At 43.8% G+C, this 25,744-nt stretch overlaps 1 protein-coding gene across 1 annotated transcript in view; it reads left to right on the top strand.

The window, feature by feature from the left end:
• The window catches only part of CHN2 (chimerin 2), a 289,049-nt gene that overhangs the window by 184,648 nt on the left and 78,657 nt on the right, over nucleotides 1-25,744 (top strand). Inside the window, exons 5-6 of the mRNA XM_014786059.2 lie at nucleotides 712-825; nucleotides 2,920-3,205. Coding sequence (XP_014641545.2) covers nucleotides 712-825; nucleotides 2,920-3,205 — 400 coding nt within the window. The remainder of the gene's footprint in view (nucleotides 1-711; nucleotides 826-2,919; nucleotides 3,206-25,744) is intronic.

Genomic DNA, 25,744 nt, shown 5'->3' on the forward strand with positions numbered 1-25,744 from the left:
TCTCTAGGCCTCAGATATCACCTCCAGAGCAAGGCCGTCATCGTCCAAGCCTGTCATCCTCGGGATATACTGTATTTTCTATATGCACGTGCATTACTTTTTAAATTGCGGAAAAAAATAAACGTTATCTTTAAAAAATAAAAATAGGTACATTTTTCAAACATAGCCCTAAGCAATTGCTGTCAAAATTTAAAGAAATGGAAGAATGTTGATTATAGCTGGCTTTTCTTTCCAGAGAATGAGCCTCTAAAATTAACAACACCTCACACCTGAAGTAAGCAGGTTGATAATTAATAAGTGTTCATTTGCAATCGGGGTAATATGGGGTAATACATAGTTCTCTGTGTCTGAGCAGAGAGCTAAATTGGTAATTGCTCTTTTGTTAGTCCCCATGGTTAAAAAAGGAGCCATACCCTGGCTTTTTGTTTCAACCTTAATTTTCAGCTTGCGAGCAAAGACAATAGCTGAAAGCCAGGTGGCCTGGGAGTTCTTCATTTTGTTTTGCCTACCTCAATGCTTGTTATCTGTTTGAGTGCCTGCTGAGAGGTGGTGCCAGGTCCATCTTGAAGATATACCCTAGTTACCACCCTCTTTATCCAAGTGGGGGGCTGTAGATTCTCGATCACCCGGCTGTATATTTTAGCCAGCTCTTTGTGGTCCATACTTTGTGTGTGGTCTGTTCAGAACAAAGATGGTCTTGTCTCTCCTCAGGTTTCACGGGATCATCTCCCGGGAACAGGCAGACGAGCTTCTTGGAGGTGTGGAGGGTGCCTACATTCTTAGAGAAAGCCAGCGCCAGCCAGGATGCTACACGTTAGCTCTGAGGTCAGCTTGATTTCATCCGTTGTTGCAATTGCCTGACAAGTGACTTTACTTATTTTCTCTCCATTTTTTTTTTCGTGAGGAAGATCAGCCCTGAGCTAACATCCATGCCAATCCTCCTCTTTTTTTGCTGAGGAAGACTGGCCCTGAGCTAACATCTATTGCCAATCCTCCTCCATTTTTCCCCCCCTTTTCTCCCCAAAGCCTCAGTAGATAGTTGTACGTCATAGTTGCACATCCTTCTAGTTGCTGTATGTGGGATGCGGCCTCAGCATGGCCAGACAAGCGGTGCGTCAGCACACGCCCGGGATCTGAACCCAGACCGCCAGTAGCAGAGCGCGCGCACTTAACCACTAAGCCACAGGGCTGGCCCTCTCCGTTTTTTTATTGCAGTAAATATACGTAACATAAAATTTACCATTTTAGCCATTTTTAAGTGTATAATTCAATGGCATTAAGTACATTCTCAATGTTGTGCAACTGTCTCCAGTATCTGTTTCCAGAACTTTTTCATCATCCCAAACAGAAACTCTGTACCCGTTAGTCACTCCCCATTCCCCCTACTTATTTTTATTTTCACTTTGTTTACAAAGCACCAGCAGCATATTAGAGGCTATACCTTTTCTGGGGCACAGATGTTGTCAGTAGGATGGACACTGAGGCTCTGTTTACGCATAAACAGTAAACTAGAGAATTATCTGCAAAGTCAGTGCTCCCAAAGCTGCTTCTGTCTGAAACATCAAGCCAGCTGAGGGAGAAACACCTCTGCCTCAGTTAGGCCCCAGCAGCCCTTGTCAAAAGTCTTCACCTCACATTGTGTGAGTGCCTGGACGGAAGTGCAGTTTGTCCATGAGGTTCCCTCAGAGATCACATCGACCCAAAGAACTCCCAATGGCAGTTGTGATGCTCCGTGCCAACAGGCCATCGGAGCAGAATTCTCACAAGCTTTTTACCACAAAATCACAAGTATTGGAAATCACAGCATCTGAAGGGCATTGCATTTGCTGCACTTTCCTAACCTCAATCGAATATTTTATTTCATTTGATCCTCACAACAATCCTGCAAGGTTTAGGGAAGGTATCCAATATCAGAATGGATTGTCTTCCAGCAGTTCGTTTTGTGAGCTCTTTGGAATTGGGAAGACCTTTCTCCATAGAAGGAACGGTATCAATGGAAACACTTCCCAGTCCAGCCCACAAAGGTGTGTTCAACGCACCATCTCGATATTGTGAATATGGAAGGATACTTTCCAAGTTGCAGCTGGGGGTGGGTAGAACATATCTTAAATGATGTTATGATGAGGAGGTGCTTCAAAAGCTAGCAAGTTCTGTAGGTATGCAAAGTGTTTTCCTATCCTCCCAGCGCCCCAGCAGCAGGAGCTGGCAGTCCCAGTGGGGAACCAAGCAGGGGCTGTGAGATATAGCACCGGGGCCAATCAGGGGCAGCCAGTGCCAGAGGGGGAGGACACTTATTGGTTAGGTTGCTGGGATCCTGGCGCTGGCGGCTCAAGCAGGGGGCTTTGCACAGCTCCCCTGATTTCCCTTCTGCCAGAGTAACTGGGGTGGGAGGCCTGAGGTGCTCTACTGGTGGTGGTCAATGATGTACTAGTAAGGGGACATCAGGGCCAGTGGTGGTAGCTTCCTTTGCAGATGTAATTGCCCGGTATAGGGGAGGGAGCGGAGAGTCATGGCTAGTTCCCATTAGGGAAGTTTATAAGTAAGATATTTGTAAATCAGGTGCTACCCTATGACTTTTACAAATGAGAATGATAAGGACCCAATAGCCTTAGTGATTTTTAGGATCGAATGACACCATATGACTGCCTGGCGTTAAATCCCACCTCTGCTTCTTTCCAGGGGTGTAGCCTCAAGCAGGTACTCCAGCTCTTCAAGTTTCAGTTTCCTCAGCCGTCAATCAGGGATAACAATTGTACCTGTCTCAAAGGGTCTCTAAGATAATTAAATGGGGAAAAAGTCATGTCAAGTGCTTAAACATAGTGCCTGGCGTACAGTATGTGCTCATAAATGTTAGTGGCTGTTGTCATTCACTGGTCTTATTGCTAACACTGTTGTGATCTCTCCTCCTCTCGTGGGCAGGTTTGGAAACCAGACCTTAAACTACAGGCTCTTCTACGATGGAAAACACTTTGTGGGAGAGAAGAGGTTTGAATCGATTCACGATCTGGTCACAGATGGCTTGATAACACTGTACATAGAAACAAAAGCTTCTGAATACATTTCCAAAATGACGACAAACCCCATTTATGAACACATTGGATATGCCACTTTACTCAGAGAAAAGGTGTCCAGAAGGCTAAGCAGGTCTAAAAACGAGTCAAGGAAAACGAGCATCACAAACGAAGAGCACACAGCGGTTGAAAAGGTAAGCTATGTGTGTGACAGAAACAGTCTCTCTATTTGTAATCTATGCTGAAAAACCAGGTGATTAATTATATATGTGATTTGCCAGAATGTTGGAGGAGACCCACCCCCACCCAAAGAACTCCCGAATTTTAGTGCTAAAAGGGGTCTTGGAAATCTTCCAGTTCAGCCCCCCCATTTTACAGATGAGAAAACAGAGGCCCAGAAATGTTCCATGATTTGCTGAAACGCATATAGGCAGAGCCAGGACTTCCACAAATAATCATCTGTGAGTTTATTTAGAGTTTGAAAGAAAAAAAAAAACACTTCATTAATGTTTTATGATGAAAACAGTCACTTGTTTTTAATGGCCATTTGAGGCGTTGCTGGCTTCATCTCTAGTTCCACCCAGCTAGCCAAATACATGGCACGTGTATTTGCTTCTCTTAGGACTGGGTGACCATGCCATATGTGATCCGCAGGTCAGCCGTCTCTCGAAGTCTTACTGAGATAACAGACTTCACTGACAGAGATGGGAGCGTTATCGGTGATGATGGCTCTCTCTGGGGCACTTGGAAAGACAGGCTGTCCTGTGCCCCAAAGGAAGAGTTATTATGCCTCGCCGAGGATTGGAAACTCCTAAGTGGGTGATGTTCAGGCTGGATGGGTTGTGGCAGGATGTGGCGAGGAAGATCTGATTTTCCTCTCCAGTAAGTTGCTGTTTATTTGGAAGACACCACCACAGTTTGCTAGCAGATTTTTTGGATGTGCCCCTTTAGGAACCATCTGCTTTGCCTGGTCCTGTCTGTTTTCCACTGAAAGAAAGTGACAGCCAGCCATGTCAGTCAGCCCCCACTGAGTCTGTGCTGAGCCCAGCTTCTAAGGTGAACTTAGACTGGGACGATATTAATAAGCAGGGCAGAACAGCGAGCACTGGTCCTTCTGGTGGTTGCTAATCCTTAATTAAACCGGAACAGTGCCCCATCCCCCACTGTTGTCCAGGGTTAGCAGAAAGCAAAGGAACCTCAGGTCCACTGATTGGGCTTCCGCTTCAGCGGTGAAGGGGATGCACTGGAAGGCACTGAAATGGGGAGGAGGACAGAGGGGGACAGCACGGTCCTGTTGGCAGATAGGGGATGATCTTAATTGATTTGCTAATTGAGTTTTAAAGCCTAGGAGAATCTTCCCCAAAATCACATCAGTTGAGCAGCTGGCCCATGAAAAAATCATTTGCCATTTTCTTTTTATAACTCCAGTGTCTCCAAAGCACCTGTTTATTCGTTTACAAATAATTGATTTGGGAAATGATGGGATTTCTGATTGTTTACATTTTAACAAAAGAGAGAGAGGACTCGAGTCCCAACTTTCAGAGTTTGTTCCAGTCCAGGCTCAAGCCATTCCTTAGTCTGTTTGCAAAATCTGTTCAAAAGTAATTTAGAATAGAAAATCTGGAAGCTAACCTTCCCGGCCATGACAAATCAGAAGATGAATTGTAAAATAAATCTCTGAAGCTGTGTTTATATTTCTGAATCAGAGAGTAATGCCACCAAAAAGGCAATCTGTGACAACTGCAGGCTACCCACTAGAACGTTTCCAGGAAAAGAGGTGAGTGGGAAGTGTCCCTTGGGTATTTGGGATGAGAGTTTAGATCATGGGTATTAGAATGGATATTTCTAGATCCTGTCCTCCCCCGAGAGGGAAAAGTTTAGTCACTAGAAACTGCTATTTCTAGATGATATTCCCATAAGGAAACTTGCACGACAAAACATGTCCTTCATTGTAGATCATTTTGTATTTGCTTATTAAAATTAAATTTTGGAGGAAATGAATAATCAGATTAATAATCACTTTGAATGAGCTGCCCAGTACACTTTTACCCTTTTAGGAAAAGGGAAATAAAGAAAATGTTGCAGGAAGAAGTCCAAACTCAGGACAGGGTTTGATGGACAGGTGTCTGTGGCGCACATTGTCCTGGACACTAATGATGCAATGTTCGGCTTTCCTGGGGGACACTCTGAGCGCTGGGTCTGGTCACTTGCTGGGAGTCACTCATTTTGTTAGTGGGTTTGTTAAGTAACTTGGTACGAATCCATCTATTTCTCTCTGACCTGTATTGACAAGTGGAATTATTAAAGTCTCAGTCTTGCCAGAAATTCTGTTTCCCTTAAGGGCAGGTCAGTGGCCTGTTGCCATGGAGGCAGCGACTAGAAAAGGGATGGTGGGAACTTGAATGGATTGACTGAGAAGTGCCCGAGGCCCCTGTCTGCTTCCATAATGGCCAGGCTTGAAGGTTTTAATGAGTGAAATGGGTAGGTCTCCTAATATTTCTCAAATCCAGACAGCCCAGCATTTCATTTTCCAGAGTACTTAAACTTTGTTCGCCCATTTATTTTATTGATCATTTCCAAATGAATCCAGAGAGACTATGTTACCTGTAAATCCAAGAATATTAACAGTATTAATTGGCAAAAAGATATTATCTACCCCATCAGATTTGAGTGGTTCCCAGATTTATTTCCTGTCAAAGTGGTTAGTGGTGAAGTTGATTTTAATAACTGTAGATGAGGCAGGGAGATGGGGAGGGTACAAAAAAAAAGTTGTGGTAGGTAGCAAATAGTGAATTGTTTCCTTTCTGATTCTTTATTTAATTGGTTTTAAAAACACTATAATATATTATGGCCGCCACTTGGTACGTTTAATTAAAATGGTCGTGCCCAGTATAATTTCTTTTTTGAAGTTTATTTCAGAATTTATTCCATAGATGGATTTATCTACTGACCTCCAAAACCAGCACTGTAAGCAATGTAAGAATAACAACAGGATTTAACATTGGTTCAGACATTTGTAGATCATAAACAGATCTCACATATGGGAAGTAATTTCCCATTTATCCTCAAAACAACTTTGCCAGGTACATAGAGCAGGAATCATTATCCCCATTTTATTGAAAAAGTCACAGTGGCAGGGTGAGAAATCAAACCCAGGCTTCCTAACTCCAAGTTCAGAGCTTCTTAAATCTGCAGAGCAGCTGGGCCCCATTCTGTTTTTATTGCCCTTATTGCTTTAAGCCAACACCCTTGGTTCCGACCAACCTAAGTCAATTGATACTAAGAATCACACAATATTTACATGATCTGTTTTTGAAAATACACTGCTTTTACTAGCTACAATAACTAAACTGTATTGTAAAGGATACACTAGTGAATCAAATATACGTGACAACGATGTTTTAAATAAACATTTAAATAAATTTGGCTTGCCAAATTAAATTGCGTTTATGTTTTACTGGAGAAAAATCATTTGTACCCTTGATATAATAAAAGCACATTTAAGAATATATTATTGAAAAAGTCACAATATCTTACCAGTTTATTCATTTCACTCTTTTCTATAATAGCAAAAGTTAGAAAACAACCTAAATGCCCATCAGTTGGGGACTGCTTAGATGAATTATGTTACCTCCATGTAAAGGCATGTCATGCAACCATGGAAAAGAATGAGAATACTCAGATGGGCTGATATGGAAAGATGACCCGGAGTTATTAAATGAACAAAGCAACGTGCAATATACTGTGTTTAGTATGGTTTCATTTGTGTAAACCAGAAAAAAAAAGATTTTACATATGTTTTTTCCTTGCAAAATCATAAAATATGCCTTGAAGGATACAAGAGCTAGAATCATCGATTGCCTGTGGGGAGGGGAAGGGGTGTCTGGGAGGTAAGGGTCGGAAGGAGACTCTTCTCTGCTACTATTTTGTACTCTTTGAATTTTGAACCATGGTAAATGCAGTATTCTACATTTATCAATGTAGATAAATTAAGTAATAAAATTACTTCAAAAAATTAAGTAATAAAAAAGAATACATTATGTTTTAAATTCACATACGTTAAAGCAAACCCCTTGTAAAACATCTTCTGTACTCAAGGTATCACACAGAGAAAGAGAGACAGAGAGAGAGAGAGGGCGCACGGTTCAACCCTCCAGACCCAGGCTGTTTTTCTCATCCCTTCTCACTGGCCCTTTTCCCCATCCTGCTAGCTCCCTTTTTCTTTCATTTCTCTCTTGAACGGTTAACCAGGAGTCTGTGGTTAGCAGCCTTTTACTAAAGGTTGGGGGCTAGAAGAGGGTAATTACAGCACAGGACCAAAATCACCAAATAAAGAGTGTGACGCGACTGTCCCTGGAAGTGGGTTGGCTGTTACCCCCTCCGTGGTGTTGCCCCCCACCCACCATAGACCCCTCAGCTGTGCTCCCCTGGGGCCCTTCCCAGCCCGTCCCCCATTTTCCATGTCCCTCCAGCCCTCCTTTCTCAAGCTCCCAGATTCCTTGTGCTTTCCTATGGCAGCAAGGAAGCTGTTTGGTTTCTACCTGCCTTACTGTAAAACCAGGAGAGTGGCCTTTTCTGGATTGAAGGGCTTCGAGCCTGGTTAGGATATCTTCCTTTGCAGATGAACTGCTTCAGAGAGGAATCATCTTCCCCCACCCCCTCCCACCCAACCCACCATTTTTTTTCTTTTTGAAATGATTATTTTCTTTATATCCAGAGTGATCCTTTCATTATTTATTTCACTGTTTCCACCATATGAACCAGCTGGCCTGCCGGAGATCTTTGCCTAGTAAGGATATTACATTTCCCCCCATCGTCCTGGAGCAGGAGGACGTGGCCGCCGTGGGAATGAATCTCACGGCAGCCTCAGCAGTGGGCTGAACTCATCCTCAGTGGTTCTCCCCATCCCATGATGGCACTTAAGGGCTGGTGGCCCTTGGTGACTTTTTGCTCATCAGAGTGTTCCTCTTGTTGCTGTTTTCATCTTGGAAACATTCTGATTTCCTTTGTCTACAGGATAAAGTTCAAATCCCTCAGCAGGACATTGGCAGCCCGTCTGAGCCTGGGCTCCTGGAAGCAGAGCCTGAGACAAGGGCTTGGTGCCCAGTACTTGGGAAGGCATCCGAGGGAGCAGGAGGGAGAGGTCAGGAGAGTGAACAGAGGAGGAGAGAGGCCAGGAGAAACGCGTGTTGTTGAGTTGGGCACCTTCTGGGGAGCCATGTGGAATTGCATCTAAGAGGAACTGGGAGGGAGAAGGGGTGTTTATCTACCACCTCCTGTCCTTTGTGGGTCGAGGGGTGCTTGTGAGCTGTTAAGTTCCTCCACACCAGGCTGTGCATGCAGAGTCAGGTGTGTGCCCCTGGGCATCCCTGGGAGAAAGTGAGAGCTACCTGGTGAGAACCGGTGCAGTCCGGCTGCCCTTCAAGAAAGGCAATGCCTAGGGGAGAAGGTGGGCCAGGAGGCGTGAGGGGCACTCAAGAAGTGACAGAAACACCTATCACAGTCCCGCCCCACCTTTCGCAGCCTGTCTCCTGCTCCTGGCCCCTCGCTGGCCTGTGGTCGGCACATGTTTTTGTGCGCCCCACCTTCTCCCCCGCTCTGTGCCCGCTGTCTGAAATGCCTTCCCCCTCTTGTGATCTGTGGTTCCTGTGCACCCGTTAGAGTCCAGCACAGCCTCTTTAATAAACCTGCTGGGACTCACCCTCCCTCACACTCTCTAAAGGTATTGCTCCCATCTCACAACTATCCCAGCATTTTGCACATAATATTTATGATAATTTAACATGCTACATCCTAGGTAATTGTTTGGATCAGTGACTCTCAAGGTGTGGCCCTTGGAGTCAGCAGCATTAACATCACCTGGGAGACTGGTAATTAGAAATGCACCTTCTCGGGCCCCCCCAGCACTACTGGACCAGGAACTCGGCACCTGCTAGTCTGCGTATGAACAAGCCTCCTGGTGGCTCCAGTTCACACCCAAGTTAGAGACCCCGTGGTTTGGATGTCTCTCTCCTCCCCTAGAATTTGACCGGTTGGAGGCCCAGGTCACTCCTCAGGTTACTTCCCAACTCTAAAGCCCAGCGCATGAAGGGCTCAGCAGAGGAAACACTGTCGAATGGACAGCAGATGGGTAACTTTAAAAATGGAACAGATTGCCTCACATCTCAGATGCACCAAGATGGTGTGTCAGCATCTCCCATGGCCTTCCGTCTGTGTGGGCTCCTCCTCCCCTGGGCTAACATCTGACTCACTGTGGCATCACAAGAAGTACAGCCTGGAGACGAGGGTCTTGAGGACCATCTCGTGTAGCCCCTTTAGTTTACACAACAGGAAACTGAGGCAGCCGGCTCATTAGTATAGAGTGTTTCAAAGACGTCTAGAGGTCAAGGAGGGTTAGATAGAAAAAAATACTTTAAAGTAACCTGTGACATAGAAGTTCTCTTAAAGTTAAGATCTTTGAGGAACACAAGTTATATCTACAGGACTCCTATGAGAACCATTGAAAAATGAAAAGTGAGTTCAGATTGCAGTTTGTCTAGAAGATGAACCAGCAGTCAGGGCCCAGCAGGACAAGGAAGACACTTAATTCACTGGGATTTTGAAGAGAATTTGCCTAACAAGGGATGTTTCCCATGGGTCGGCCGTGGTAGAAGCCATTACCTCCCCAGTGCTAAGCGGGCTAGCAGAAGGCACTGGGCTTACTGGAGTCTGATGAGAGCTGGAGTGGGGGCTCCCACAAGAGGAAGGCTCCCATAGGAGAGGGGCTCCCTTAGGTAGGGGGGCTTGCATAGGAGGGGGCTTACACAGGAGAGGGGGCTTGTACAGGAGGAAGGCTCCCATAGGAGGGGAACACTCACAGGAGATGGGGCTTCCACAGGAGGGGGGCTCCCACAGGAGAGAGGCTCCCATAGGAGGGAGGCTACCACAAGAGAAGAGCTCCCATAGGTAGGGGGTTTGCATAAAAGGGGAGTCCTCATAGGAGAGGGGCTGCCACAGTCAAGCAAGGGTGCAGCCACTGAACTCCTACACCACCCAAGAGGGAGGGGGCAGGGTAGGAAAAATCCCAACTTCTCTCTCCTCCCACCCTTTGATCTCCTGCCTGTACCTCCCCATTGGACAAACCCACCCGGCAGCCAGATGGCAAAGGAGCTGAGGACACAGTCCATAGGAGTTAGTCTTCCTACCACAGGTGAAAGCAGGACAGAGAATGAATTTGGGAACAGGGCATGTGGTAGGGAATAACCAATGCAAGCAGTGACTAGAACAAAACCTGGGCAGAGCAATTCAACTGCTCTCTGTGTTAGCATTGTGCTAATTACTATAGAAAGTTCACCAGGTTCAGAAGCCATAATTGGCATTAATGCAAGACGATGAGGTAGCCCTTTTCCTGGATGGGATCCACAACTGTTCCATTATGGAAGAGACCTTGGTCCTGGAGGGTGGAGAGGATTTGTGACTTTATTAGGGAGAATTGATTCAGCCCTTCAGCAAGCAGAGGTGCTGCATTCATTTGCCAAAGAAAGAGCCTGAATTGTTAATGTGGAAAGCATCTAGGAGCTGAAAAAGATATGTTCGTATAACGTGGTCTGGAAAACCTGCAGATTTGCTCCGCAAGAGGTCCTTTGGAAATAATATGTGACTGACATAAGCAGTCTTTTCTCAGGAGTTGAGGAAAAATGAAGATGAGCATAACTTAGCTAGTAAAAGTGACAGGTACAGTAATGACTCTGATCATCCATCTTCCTACTCACACACACAGAGTCATAAAATAGAATGGGATGTAATGCTGTAAGAATGGATTTGAACTTAGATTACATTTGCTCATGCAACCAGGTTTTACCGAGCGTTGTTTTAAATCAGAATCCCCTAATGGTGTGGGATTTATCTTGCAGCCTGAAAAATAGTTGATTTGTTTAGGTCAGTTGTTCTCAAACTGGCTGCAGTCTAGAATCACCCTGGGAGCTTTTAAAAAATACCCATGTTCTGCTCCTCCTGACTATTGAATCAAAGCCCCACTGGTGAAGTTCAGGCATCTCTATTTTAAGGTTCCCCAGGTGATTCTGAAGTTCTCAACTCCTGGTTAGATGAAAGGTCAGACAGGGAAGTAGAGGTTATTGGATACGTGAGGGAGCGTTTTCTTGTAAGGACACCTGTTCCACCTCCTCTAATGTCTCTTATATTTCTGAGACTCTTTTATGTCCTAATTTAGACTCGGGCATTCTTTCTCTACCTCTGCCCACACATAAAGAGTCCTCAGGAAAGCGTTTTTTAGATCGTAAACTCTGGTGATTCTGGTTACCCGACGTTGTTGAGAAGTTCGCTTTGCTGCTTTTCTCCTGGCTCCTTTTCCCAGATTATTGGCTGAAATTTGAAAAATTATCTGTAACAGGATTAAGAGAATTTAATGAAGAGACAAGCAAAAATCTGTGTCTCTTCCTTAGGGGCCAGCTAATGGTCTCTTAATGGCTAAGTTTATAGGACTGTGATTCTCAACCTTGTCTGCCCACTGGAGTCTACTGGGGGGTTTTCAAAAATACTAATACAGGGGCCACCCCCCCAATCAGATGTAACTACTTGGGGTAAGGCCTGGGCATCTGGATTTTAGATGCTCCCGGTGACTCTGCTATGCAGCTAAAGCTGAGAACCCCTGCTATAGAAGAATAAGTAAAAATGAGTCGAGTCATTCTGACCACTGGATTTATCTTTCATCAGAAAGCTCTTTTTACCAATTACTCACTATCAGTGGTCTCAAGGTTAGAACACTACAGAAACAAAAAGGGAAGTTATCCTAATCATTCAGTGTGTGTCAGAATAAGATGGGCCAACCCTCCTTATTCATCCCCATCCAAAATCTGTCTAGAAAACAGCTAATTGAGAGATGCAGCGCTTGCTGAAGTATTTTCTATGGAAGCAGTGCCATCTAGTGGCTGGGAGGAGAGTTACATGCTGATGACAATCTCGAAAGACCACACTTCACAGATGTGGGAGTAATGAGCAAGAACAAATTTTCAGCAATGAATCCACTGAATCGTCCCCACTTCCTCAGGTTTTATAGCACAGATAAGGCTATGCAATGGCTGGGGTGTGTCTTTTTTGTAGTTCCTGCTCATTCTCTTCATAAGCAGGTGGGCAGCTCGGCCAGCCTGGGACATTTAGATGTAGAAATAGTCCCAGTGATCTGATACATGGGGATTCTGGTCCAGAGCTGCTCAGACTTTTTGGCCCCAGTACCCTTTTATATTCTCACATCTGCTTCTGTATTCAATCTGTGATGATATACTGTTTGTTTGTTTGTTTGTTTTTGTGAGGAAGATCAGCCCTGAGCTTAAATCCATGCTAATCCTCCTCTTTTTGCTGAGGAAGACTGGCTCTGAGCTAACATCTATTACCAATCGTCTTCCTTTTTTTTTCCCCCAAAGCCCCAGTAGATAGTTGTATGTCGTAGTTGCACATCTTTCTAGTTGCTGTATGTGGGACGTGGCCTCAGCATGGCCGGAGAAGCGGTGCGTCGGTGTGCACCCGGGATCCAAACCCGGGCCGCCAGTAGCGGAGCGCACGCACTTAACCGCCAAGCCACGGGCCGGCCCTGATGATATAGTGTTTTGTTTGAAGTATAGAAGAAGCTCTGGCCTCACACAGATATGTCATTGGAAAAAGGAAGAATGTTTTTATAGCCTTTTTCAGTAAACATGGATTTTTTTTTTTTTTTTTTTTTTACAGTAGACCAAAACTTAACAAATGGTTGTTTCTTAAAGGCTAGTTACAATGTCACTCAGTGGACAAGGCAATTAATAAAAATAGTTTTGACATCATGGACTCTCTGAAAGGATCTTGGAGTCCCCCCAACATTGATGGACTACACTTTCAGAACATTTGACGTGGACATTTGATGGATGAAAAGCACCCCTTTTAGAGAAGTTTACGTTTGTATGTCTCCAGAGAGGTGTTTGGGAGGAATTATTATGCCACTTTTATCACCTTTGACTGTGAGAGGTAAATGATTCTGTCACTTAGGACTTCTGTCCATCTGCAGAGACTGCAGTGTTTGCCCTGGTTATGACCTCAGAGCTCTTCCCGATGGCTCTCACCGGGGGTGGGCAACAGAACTGATCCTGGGGCCTGTGTCATTTGAAAAGAGCTCTCCAGGAAATTCTGATGTATACTCTGAATAAAGAACCACTGACTTGGTCTTACTGTCTTCCCTGTACAGTTGAGAAACTGAGGCCCAAAGTTCAAGGTGACGTGGTGACAGTGAACACTTGTGGGGTGAGACACAATTTTGGGGAATCCCATTATTTTCTTCCTTTGGCACAAGGTGTCAGCCTCTTTCTTACTCCTCTAGTGCTTCTCCTTCCACAATCGCTGTATCTGTCTCATCAGGACTTGTCAGTCCCCCTACCTCCATCCCCATAGGGAATAGCTGTCATTTTTGCCACCTGGAACCTATGCACCCTCTTCTGGAAATTCACCCAGAGCCACCCCCCCCCCCACTCTTGGTTTATGTGCTTATGTGGCGTCAAACCCAGCGCCTGATCATGGAGGTGGGTTTGTGTTTCAAGGCTGATCTGAGGAGTCACATTTCCCTGGCCACTGTGGTTGGTTCAAGGTGGGCATGCAGTCAAGTCAGAGCCAATGAAACCAATAGACTTTCACTGGGAGTTCCAGAAAGAAGGCCTTTTGCCTCTTTTCTGCTGGGCTGGATTCAACAGAAAGTAGAGTCTGGATGGCAGAAGGCTTTCCGCTACCACGGTACAGAGAAACTGAGTACCGAGGACTTGGTCTGAGTCTCTAAAGGACCTGCCCCTGGGGCCCGCCGCCCTCTGCTGGATGTTTCAGTTACGTTAGTCACTTAATTCCTGTTTAGCTTTTGAGCTGGGCAATCGGAATGTTTGCGTTGAGTTTAGGTATCTACTGTCTTTATAGCCTGAAGAACTCTAACTCACACCACCCCATCAGCCGCCTGCCACCTTCTTTTATCCTGGGCTCATTGCTCACTTTACTTGTCACCATCCCTGGGAAAGCTCAGGTATTCAAATTTGGGTTCATTTTAATTTTAATCAAATAATCCACATTATCCTTCTTTAACATGGTGATGTTAAATAAGAAAAAGGGACACCTAGTCTTTACTGAAATGAGTAGGAATGTAGTGCCTGGTTTACTAGATGGACATGGGAAAGAACCCCAAAACCACTTGTGGGGTACAGGTCTCCATCTCTTGTCCCCTGGCTTCGAAGTATTGTGTTTGTAGACCTCTTAATAATTATATGTATTTAAATAAAGTAAAGGCAGTATGTTAAAGAGTCCTAGTGAACTTTGATGAATCAGATTTTTATCTACTCATGATATTGCCAGGAAGTCTTTTTTAACCAAATGGGAAGAAACAGCCCCATCTGCAGTGTTGGATCTGGCCAAAGAAGAGTCTCTATTGAGCACGAGACCTCCCAGGTTATCAATAAAACAGATGATATAAGTTGGAAACCTGCAGACCCTGAAGAAAGAAATGGTAAAATTCCATCTGTGGTCTTTATGAATTAAAAGCTTAGTCTATAAGAATGTGTGGGCTTTTCCCAGATCAACTGTAGGGAGGAGGAAGGATTTTATTTCCTAATTTCCATTGACATGAATGGAAATGAGACTGTCAAGGCTACATCTTAGGTTATTTGTTTTCATTGCCTCTGGAACAGGTTGCAGAACTGGCATTACTCATTTCTCAATAATGAAATGTCTGGCTGGGTTTTATGGTGATAGTTTATAAATGTCCCGATTGGCTTTGTCTCTCCTTATACATAATCACTTTGAAGTTTCCAGAAAGTTAATATTTCACTTTGTACCTAGTCCCCATTTATGAAGCTAATGAAGTCCAGCCATCAGGAGAATAAGTTAAAGTTTACAAATGCAACTTTTAGTGTTCTCATGTGATTTGGTGGCTTAAAAAATTTAAGAAGTCAAATCACTGTCATTTGCAACAGATCCTTCTTTAATACTCAAATTGAGAGTCAGAAATAAGACCTAGAATTATGAGCTATACATGTCCCAACATGCCTTTAACAGAGTAAGGCTAGTTATATTTTATTACAGTATATATAAAGTCCATAGAAAACAATTCATGATATAAGAGACTTCTTTATTTTTAATTCTGAATTTCATTCGGCTTCGTAACAATCTTTAAGTTTAGGGTTCCTACTCTCTATCAGCAAGGAATCAAGAAACTCGAGGCTTGGGGAAGCCCGGTGATTTGCCGAGGGTCATAGAACTAGTAACTTGCGGGTCATACACTAGTAACTAATAACTAGAACCTGGCTTGTTTGACTTCAAAGCTGCTTCCCTGTCTACTCTACCACACTGACAAAGTAAACCTATTTGCTTTGGGTCCTATTTTAAAGCTTCTAAACAGAGCATTATACTGGGACTTGTGTTCCTCTTCAAATATGAGTACTCCAGTCTCTCTGTGGCACGATTCTAACCATCTTCTGCTCTTGACTGATTTGTTCTTATGAAGAAATATGTATGGCTAAGGGAGTTCCTTAAGAAGACAAGTGTTCATTACAGACAAATATGCCTACCTCTGTGATTTCTAAGAGAAAATCCCTGTGTGCATCTTTAGCCTGGAGCTATATGAATTTTAAAAGGATTCGGCAATATTTTAAAGCTCTATATGCTTTCACTAAATCCCAAAGCGACGAGTATGAAATGCATGTCTTCAGCTACAAGCCTGCGTCTCACTTCTTCCAATCATGATGGAATAAATTGGGATGAGAGGAAATTGAAACCGTAGTTACCCTCGTGAATGTTAGGAAGTAATGCATGACCCAGTTCCCCTCGTGGTAGCTTTGAAACACCAACTGAACTCTGGGACTATAAAATGATACACAAGGAGTTTTTAATTGACTGGATTTTTTTTCCTCCAGTAAACTAAATGTAAAAATCAGTCAGGTCACAAGGAAAGGAAGAAACACTAGCATCATTGAGCGTCTGCCATGCACCAGGCGCTGTGGGGGTGCGTTCAGTTTGTCAAATTCTGTCCTCAGAACAGCTCTGGAGGGAGGAGTTGGGGTGGCTGAACTAACTTATTATGACCTCCCAGCTGGTAAGTGAGCTAGAACCCAACCCCAGGCTGTCCTGACTTGAAAGCCTCTTCAAGAGCCCCCGGCTACCTGAGAGTGAACTAGCTGGGGTGGCATGCAAGGCCTTTTATAACCTTGTCCCCTTGCTCTGTCACCCTGCACACACATGCACACATCTCTTTTCCCTCATCCACTTCCTCTCCCCAGCTGTGTCCAAGAGCCCAGCACATCTGAACCAGTAACCCTTTCTGAATACACCAGCTGGTTTCATGCCCCTCAGCCTTTACATAGCATCTCCCAGCTCTTTGCAGTGTTCCTCCTCTCCTCTCACCCAGCCCCCTGCCCTGACTTAGGGAACTCTACCTATCTTTGTGGACCAAGCTCAGGCATTTCCTGACCTGCAAGGTCTTCCCTAACCCCACCCAAGCCTTCCTGGGCATGCCTTCCTTTGGCCGCCTCACCCTAGCTTAGATATTAGATATCTGATTGCACTTCGCACACTGCCCCAGACCGTTCATTCTTCATTCTTAACTATTAATAATTAATAGTAACAATTAAATATTCATGGAGCACCTAATCTGTGCCAAGCACTGTTCTTCTCAAAGCTGGCCAGTCACAATTACAATGACTAGCTCAAGATGGGCCAGTGTCACAAGCACAGTAAATGGGTCTCTGCTAGAATTAAGAAGAGGCATGCCCTTTCTTTCTGAAAAGGATCCTTTGAGCAGTTACAGCCTTGTTTTATGAGCCGATACATTTCCCTTTCTTTTTGTTCTAGTGCTAGTTTGGGTCGAGTTCCTGTTTCCTGCAGCCAAAAGAACTCTGAGTCCCGAAGGAAAGCTGGCCCATGCCTGGTGGAGAAGGACCTTCTAGAGAAGGGAGGAGTGTGGGCAGAGCCTGGGTGACAGGGTTGTAAAGGGCAAGGTGCTTGGCAGACAAGAAGGCCAGGTAGGGGAGGACAGGAGGACAGACGAGGTGGGTGAGCTTGAGAAGGGACACGTAAAGCAGGCTGAGAAGTTTGGACTTGATGCCTGAGAGCTTGAGGAGCAGCCAGACATCTAAGTTTTAGAAGGATGAATTGATGACAGCATGGAAGATGAGTTGGAGCGGAGAGAGACTAGGGTACCGTAGGAGGCAGATGCAGTAACACTGAGGCACCTGCATTTTTAGTTTCAAAAGCCAATAGCCGTTGGCAAATTTTTAAAAGCCCACCTTTTCCGTTTTTAATGGTGACACTATTATCAAAGCTAATTATCATCCTACTCTTCCCAATTTCTGAAAGCCCAAGTTTGATAAGTGGTTTTTCACAAGTTTTTTTAGGTTTAGGGTACAAGGGGAGAACTAGAAGCCCATTACTGCACTTCTGTGCATAAATTGGGCACCACAGAGCTGCATTAGCCCAAAGGGCTTATCTCTTTAAGACATGACCTTCTATTCTCCAAAGCCCTCTGCCAACGACCCTTAAACATATACTCAGAGTAAGTGTTTGTTAAATGAATTGATGTGTTCCCTCATTCCATCCTCCACCAGTAAGGAAAGAAATAAAATGCATGCCTTTCTTAGAAAAGCTGTGGACTTGAAAAATAATCAATGTTGAATTTGATAATAAAATAATACTCATTAAACTGGACTTCACAAATCCTAACCTTTAATATCTAAAAAAAATTTACCTACTAATTAAATAGTTTAGAGGATATTAAAATGGAAATGGTTATTACTTAAGAGAGCAAAGGTTTTCTTCCAGCTCAGTGAGTGTATACAGCTAAAAATGGGGTAAAAAGAGGTCTCAGCAATGTTTAGGCTGCTAATCATTTTTTCTCTAGTCCAGTTGTTCTCGAATTTTAGCATACGTGAGAATCCCCTGGAAAGCCTATTAACACACAGATTTCCAGGCCCCACCCCCATCATTGCTCATACAGTAGATCCGGGCTGGGGCCCAGCTTCCGAGGGGACGCGGAGGCTGCTGGTCCAGGGACCACACTGTGAAATCACTGGTCTAGTCAGTAGAGTAGGACTGTTATTAACTATATAAGGCAACTCTGGAACCAGGGCAAAATGATGGCTGATTAATAATATATATAATAGATAATAATTATTATAAATGTTGATTAATAATAGATATAGTATATATTATTAATCCCCTATCATTTTGCCCTAGTTCCAAAGTTAATGATACATATAATTATAACATATAATATATAAATATTATATGAAGCATATATTAATGACATTTAATAATATATAACATAATATGTGAAAAGTATATTAATATTTAATACATATTACATATAATATATAATAATTATGTATATTTTTAATCAACTACTCTTTTGCCCTAGTTCCAGAGTTGCCTTATATATTATATAATATAGGCAATTATATGTTATACTATATATAATACTATATATCATATATTAATATGTTTATAATATATAATAATTAATTGTTAAATATTATGATATATAATATATATAATAATATATGTGTGTGTGTGTATATATTCCCAGCATTTTTTATACTTTTTCTCCTAGCATATAAGCAAACTGCATCTTAGGTATTCTTTAAACATTCATTGCTTTTGTGTCGTTTCCTTCTGCTATGAAACTCTCCTCTGAAGGGCGTCTCCCCCGCGGAGGAGGGGCAGCACAGCAGTTAAGAGTGTGGGCTTCAGGGCCAGTGGCTGTGTGGCCTTGGACAAGCCACTTAAACTCCCCGTGTCTCGGTTTTCTCCCGTGAGAACTAATCACAGCCACCGCCCCGGGAGGCTGTGCGCGGTGGCTGATTTGATACAGCGAACCCCGGGAGCAGCGCCTGGCACACGATGCGTGCTTCCGGAAGGCTAGCGTTGCGTTTCTCCCTTCACCGTAACCCAGAACACGCCGTACACTGCCCAGCCGCCGTGGCGTTGCTCCCCGTGAGCCCCTCAGCCAGAGACACCGTCCACCCTCCTCGTGGCACCTGCACTGTCACTGTCCTGTCCTGCCATCTCTGTGATGCTGAGATCCCAGGCTTTCTGCATCCCTCTGACACCACACGGTGCCTGGCATAGAGCAAGCCGTCCACTGAGGAAGGAACTGTTGAACTCTCCTCGCGGCTCTCCGGAGCCCTCCTCTCCTTCCTTACTCTCCCGTTAGCATCTCACCTGCACCTTCTTTAGGGCACCAGCTAGGTCTGCTGTGAGCTGTTTCATATCGGTCTCCCCTGCTGGGTTATGAACTACTCAGGGTCACGGGCAGGGCCTTACTCAATTCCGCGACCTCGCAGGACTAACAGCTAGTGGACTTTTGTACTCACAAGGCACTTAATCAATGTTTGGTGAGGGAAGAAAGGAAGAGAAGGAAGGAGTTTTCTCAAGTTGCTCATTGTCCGTGTAACATTTCTACTGTAACTTTTGAAACTAGAAGAAAATCCATTAGGTAGAAAACCAAGAAATGATTTAGGTTGAACCATATGAAACTGTTGATATTTGATAGTTTTTTACCTACTCAAAGGCAATTTCATGTGGTTCAAACTAATATCTATTTAATATGAGTGCTTTTAAGCCCTGGTAAGTATAATAACAAAGTTACACTTGCTCAGCACATACTAAGCACTCTATGAATATTCATTAATGAGTCTACAGCAGGAATGCTGATGGACTGAAGTGCTGGGGGCCAGACAGGGTATTTATCAGAGCAATAGTATACGCTTGGCACTAGGTGGCAGTTCTTTTTAAATTTTCTAAGAACTAGTGACTATTACACCATTCGTGTGTGTGTGTGTGTAACATCTGTAGAAAACCCAAAATCAGCTTTCAGGACAGAAACATTAAGGGTTTGTTTGTTAATTGATTAGCTAGATAGTTTGAAAAAATCACCCCCGTTCTATACCCAGCACAGTGTTCTGAACCTACTACCGGAGTAAAACTCAGTCTAGGGAAGCAGGTGTGTCCAACGCCTTTCTTGTACTTTCAGCAAAGGCCGACGTGGGTTCATTTCTCTTGCATAGTTATCGTGCTGTCACAGTCACTAAAGGCTGGTCCACAGCCAGCCTGAGAACCCGGCCGAGTCAGCGCTGCTGGGCTGTTCAGGAGATCTGTAGTCTATTCAAGGGCAGACTCTCCCAGTTTTAAATTACCTCCCACCTTCCTGCCTTTGGGTTATTTTACTGCCTCTTAGACTTGTCACCAGAGAGAAGGCTCTGGAAGTAAAAGTCAAGGCAGAGCTGGTAAAAGGTTGTGTGTGTAGAGGAAGTTGAGGCCACTGGTTAAAAATCCCTGGGTTTCAAGTAGTTGTGCCCCTGCTACCCTAACCACACACAGGAGAAGTGACCGTTGGGACAACCCAAGCTCATTAGTGACCATGCCTTCTCCAGCTTTATTTCCTCATCTCCAAAGTGGGGGGTCGCGCAGTGACTTGTTTTAGCAGGAACATTCTAGCTCAGAGAAGGTGAGCTGAAAATTAAAAATAGCTGTTTGAGGAGAAAGCCAAAGAGAGAAGTGCTCGGAAATGTAGATGGATAGAATGTATGCAAAAGCTCACGAAGACAGGTGCATGCCTGTGTGTCCACCATGTAGGAAGGTGCTGGGGAAGGTAATCCCAGGGGCTGAGTCCAGCATCTGGCCCGTGGTTTGTATGAGAGCACCCCCGTCCTCGCCATGGCCACATAAAAAAGAAAACAGATATTTGAAAACTATTTGAAAATGAAAGTGTTCAGATCTTTTCCTTCAGAGGAGAAGACCTAAAGGACTTCAGGAAAGTAGACAGCTTTTTCAACTAAAACGCTATCAGACAAGCAGAACCCAGAACTTTCAGTCAAATATTTGGTGACCGTTGATGTGGAGACTACTGAATAGGGACATATTTTTATGCCACATATGGACATAAAGTCTCTTACTGTTATAGAAAAATGTGTGTAGAAATATCTACACTGAAATTTGTTTAAATCAGTAAGTATTATATTCATTTCCCAAGTGAGGATTTTTTAAGTGCTTTTCTCTTTGGGGATATGTTTGCTAATTGTATTTTAATCATAATTTTAGCCCTTCCTTGTTGTTATTGATTTGTTTTTAAAAGAATGGTGCCCCGTGAAGACTGGGGACAGAGAGGTGCAATTAAAGATATGGCCTGAGGGGCCACACTACTCGGTCAGGTTGGCTCTGTCCCTTCTGTCTATGTGCGTCATTGGGGTGCGTCGTTGACCCTCTCTCAGCCTGAGCGTCCCCTTAAGTGACATGACATACGTGAAGTACATTCAGATGCATTGGTTGGCACCTACCTGGTGTGCTATAAATTCCGGCCACTGGTATCCTGCTAGCTTAGAAGGCATTTCCAGAATCTTAGTAAAAAATGAAGTCTTTAAATGAGTGATATTTCCTGCATGGTTAAGGTCAAATTTTAAAGTCGTTTCCATGTCTGACAGACTGCCTGTCTCTCTGACTGTTGCTATAGTGTAATTGACTCTTTGTTGCTAGAGAAATAGCCACAGCTGAAATTTTCCTCCACAGATTAAAAAAAAAAAATCCTAAAGGGGCCGGATACTTCACATAGTTACCGATGTTTTCGAAAAGGAATATTTACTTAGAAAAAACAAAGAAATTAGTAAACTGCTTGCTGTACACATATAAATGCTTTGGAACCATGTAGTATTTTCATGAGATGTTAAGACTATTACCTGTGGTCAAAAAAATTTGTGTTTTACAAAGATGAATAGGTTTCTTTTGTGCAAGATTTCTCAGTAGGGCCAAGTAGGCCAGGAATCTCCAAGAGGGATTAGAGCATGAGTGGTCCCCACCCTTGTTTGCCCATAGAACACTGTCCATGCTGAGCATCTCTCAAGGCTGATGCTCTGAGAACATTCTTTGGGAAAAGTGGGACCAAAGGAAATGAACAATAGAGGAAAAGTTTCCGTGGTCAAGGGTCTGCTTTGTAACTTACACTGTTATGGATTCTTTTTACATATTTGCCTTATAAATTCCTCTTCCTTCCTCAGTCTGCTGCAGGCCATGTTCTTGACTTTGGCCTGTCCATACATGGCTCCAGCTATCAAAGCATTACACAAAATGTTATGGAAAAGATCTTGCTACAGAAATAGGAGCAGCAGGGGAATGCCTTCAGTTCCCAGAACTTTTGCATGCAGAGCGGAGATAAGGCAATGATATTGGCATTTATTTCATGCTTATTATGTACCGACGCAAGGAGGGCCATTTTGCACAAAGTGATCTCTCCTGATAATTGGTGGGCGCTGTAGTGCGCCACCCGTGTGGCCCATCAGGACTGAAGGGCTCATTCCCCCAGCTGTGGGCGTGCTGCTGGCAGAAGCCCTCTGCTGAAGAAGAGGGCTCTGCCCAAAGCCATGCCTCCTTTCTCGGGGGTGGCCCACGTCCAATGACCGGGTAACGTGGAATATAAAAGCTCAATTCCCCTGCTCCAATTCAGGACATAGTCTCGGGCGTCTCCCCTGCCCAGCTGCCGTTCCTTCTCCACAGGTGCTAATCCTGGGAGTGCTCCCCAGTCAACTTCTTGCACCTTATGCTCACCTCCGAGTCTGCTTCTCAGGGAACCTGACCCGTGGCAATCTTACAGGGAGTATGAAATCTCAGACTACAGCCTGGAGGTGGAAAGGCATCACTCTTTCTTTTTAGTTGAATTTAATTTCCATCTCAAGCTTCTATTCTGCCTAATAATGATACTTTAGTCTGTCAATTCAAGGATTCCCTCTCCTCTCTTCTTCCTGGGGTTACATCTCCTTTCCTTGGGACCTTAGGGGTTGTCATCTCTCTGTGCCAGCATCCATGGAGACACCAGGTATCTCGTCTGCTCACTGGTTTGTGATCCACATCCCATTTGCAGCTACGTGCCTCTTGGCTCAACTGCCAGGTCTCTCCAGGCTGCTGACCACCTCTATGCCACATCTTTGCCACTTGTGGCTGCATGGGAGGGGCCACCCATGCTGGGCTACTAGGGGACAATGTGAGGCTGCCAAATATGCTACTATAGAAATCGTTTTTATAGGGAAAAGAAAAAAGGGCCATGTGGTTATAGTTCTGTTGTTTAGCACTGAAGGCTCTGTTCAAAGTAAGCAATTTAGAGTTGTGCAGAGTGTCCTGAAGAAACAATTATTTTTTGGCGTCCTTGGGCGAAAAAAAGCCATCATACATCTTCTCCTTCTGCAGAAATAGGTTTTAAATTAGTTCCATGCAACCTCCCACGTTCCTTTAACATATATTTATTGAGCACCTTCCATTTGCTGGACCTCCTTCAAGGTGCTGGGGACACAATGGGAAACAAACATAAACAAGCCCCCTGGTCTTGGGGAGTTTAGAATCTCCTTCCCTAGAGTTTTCTTGGTAGGCGTTTGTTTCCTGTAGAACCAGGACATCTTCAGCAGTGATTTCAGCATTGAGGGCCACCAATGAGAAGGCATTTGCCCTTCATTTCCCCTGTCGTGGTTATGTGAGATCTCACTTTCAGTGGCCGTCTCCCACAGGGACATCAACACTCTCTTCTGCTTAGTTGATTGTCACAACCAATGATTCTGTAAGTAGTCAGCAACATAGAACTTCTCCGTGAATTGGCAATGCACAGGCCACATCTGGCTGACAGACACGTTTTGACAGTTTTGCATATTGTTTCAAAAACTATTTTAATTTTGGGGATTTTACAGACAGACCCAGATTTCCAGTTTCTCTTTTTTAAAAAAAATCAGAGTATCTAGTTGCCCAAGGTTTACAGCCTCATATGGCAGTAAGTCTACTGAAAGTTAGTAGCCCCCTCCCCCTTCAGTTGGGCAGATGCTTTGCAGTTTAATACAGTTTGGTCAACCAGCTAGCTTCCCTTATCTGCTTTACCTCCTTGGCCCCTGGAGGCCTGTTCATAGAGGATTTAATCTCTACATTAACCAAGACCGACAAAGCTGCATCCTGGGCCTTATTATATTGGCCCCACATAGTATGGTATTTACCTGACTGTGCTTTGGCATGATGCTTTCCACCTTTCTTGAGAGATTTTATAAGAAATGGTTGTAGGACACTCACTCACTGTTACTTGTGATGTGGTGCACTGTATCACACACTTTATAACCATCTCTATGATAATCATTAGTGCTTATCATGATGTCTTACTTATTCATGCCCCTTTCAGGCACTGACAGGATGCACAACTTGGCCCCCTTGTGGTTGGGTGAGGCCATATAGCTCTTCTAGCCATATGGCCGGGGGCATAAGACGGGAAATGATGTATATCATTTCCAGGCCGTGGCACGATCTGCTGTTTCAAGACCCTCCAGAGCTCTCTTTCCACCTGCTAGGGCAACCAGCAACATCCAAGATGGTGGCTGCTGCCAGCCTGAGTCCTGGAAGGAAGAGACATGGAGCAAAGCCCCCAGCTAAACAACAGGGGACATGCAGTATGAGTGAGAAATATTCTTTGTTGATACAAGTAACTGAGGTTTGGGGACTTTTTTTTACTGCAGCAGATCCTAGCCTATATTGAGTGATACAACCCATAAAAGAGATCTGTCTTAGAGAACTAGGAAAATACTTCTTCTTCTCAGAAACTAGTTTCCTTTTATCTTAAGAACTCTAAAATCTTCTTTAGCCCTCTTGGAATCTCAAACCCATCTCTTGTGGAAGAGTAGGACCTTGTGATATTTGATGGGTGTTCTGACTTTTCCCCTAATTTAATTTTATTTTTTCTACTTCTTATCTTGTTTTAAGGAGGCTTTCTTTTTTTAACAAAGAGCAAGATATAAAAATAAACAAATAATTATATCTATAGTGTTTACTTTCAAATACATATATATATGTCTCCCTTGAAAAACCTTAGTTTGTACTCAGGTAAAAAATAAAAGCTCTGATAATGTGCTTCACACATTTTACAGGGTCTATGCATGAGTGTGCTCTTTAATTCTGGGATTTTCTAAGACATCTTTTTAAGAGTGGACTATGAGAAAAGTTAATGGATTATAGAACTTAGAGATTTTTACATCAAAAATATTGACTTAAAAATTTCTTAGCTTTTCTGTGGCCTATAAAAATAAATTCTTATGGATTACTAGTTTTAAAGTTGCTGGTAGTAGATTGAAAATATTTATAAGGAAATATGTTGAGTTTCTTTTATTTATTTGTTTTTATTTGTGTAGGAAAACTTGCTGGCACTTAGGGTCATTTGTCACTAGTTGCCAGGAATAAGAACATAAGGGCAAAGGCATTCTTGCTTAAGCAAGTACCCTGGGGCCAGATACAGTTTCTCTTGAGCTCTATTAGTTTTGTATTGCTGTGTAACAAATTACTATAAACTTAGCAGGTTAAAACAACACTCATCTATTAACTCACAGTTCTGTAGATCAGAAGTCTGGGTGGACTCAGCCAGCTTCCTTACTCAGAATATCACAAGGCCCAGTGAGGTGTGGGCAGGCCTGGCTCTTATCTGGAGGCCCTGGGGAAGAATTCACTTCTAATCTCATTTAAGTCCTTGCCTGATTTGTTTCTTGTGGTTGTGGGTCTGGAGTTCTCATTTCCTTGCTGGCTGTCAGGCAGGGTCTGGTCTTTGCTCCTAGAGACCACCCATATTCCTTCTCACATGGTCCCTCCATCCTCAAATCCATCAGTGGAGCATTGAGTCCTTGTCACACTTTAAATCTTTCTGACTTGTCCTTCTGCTGCCGGCCAGAGGAAACATTCTGCTTTTA

Source organism: Ceratotherium simum, chromosome 1 (assembly GCF_057802395.1).
Source record: "Ceratotherium simum simum isolate JZ-2026a chromosome 1, ASM5780239v1, whole genome shotgun sequence".
Taxonomy (NCBI): Eukaryota; Metazoa; Chordata; class Mammalia; order Perissodactyla; family Rhinocerotidae; genus Ceratotherium; species Ceratotherium simum.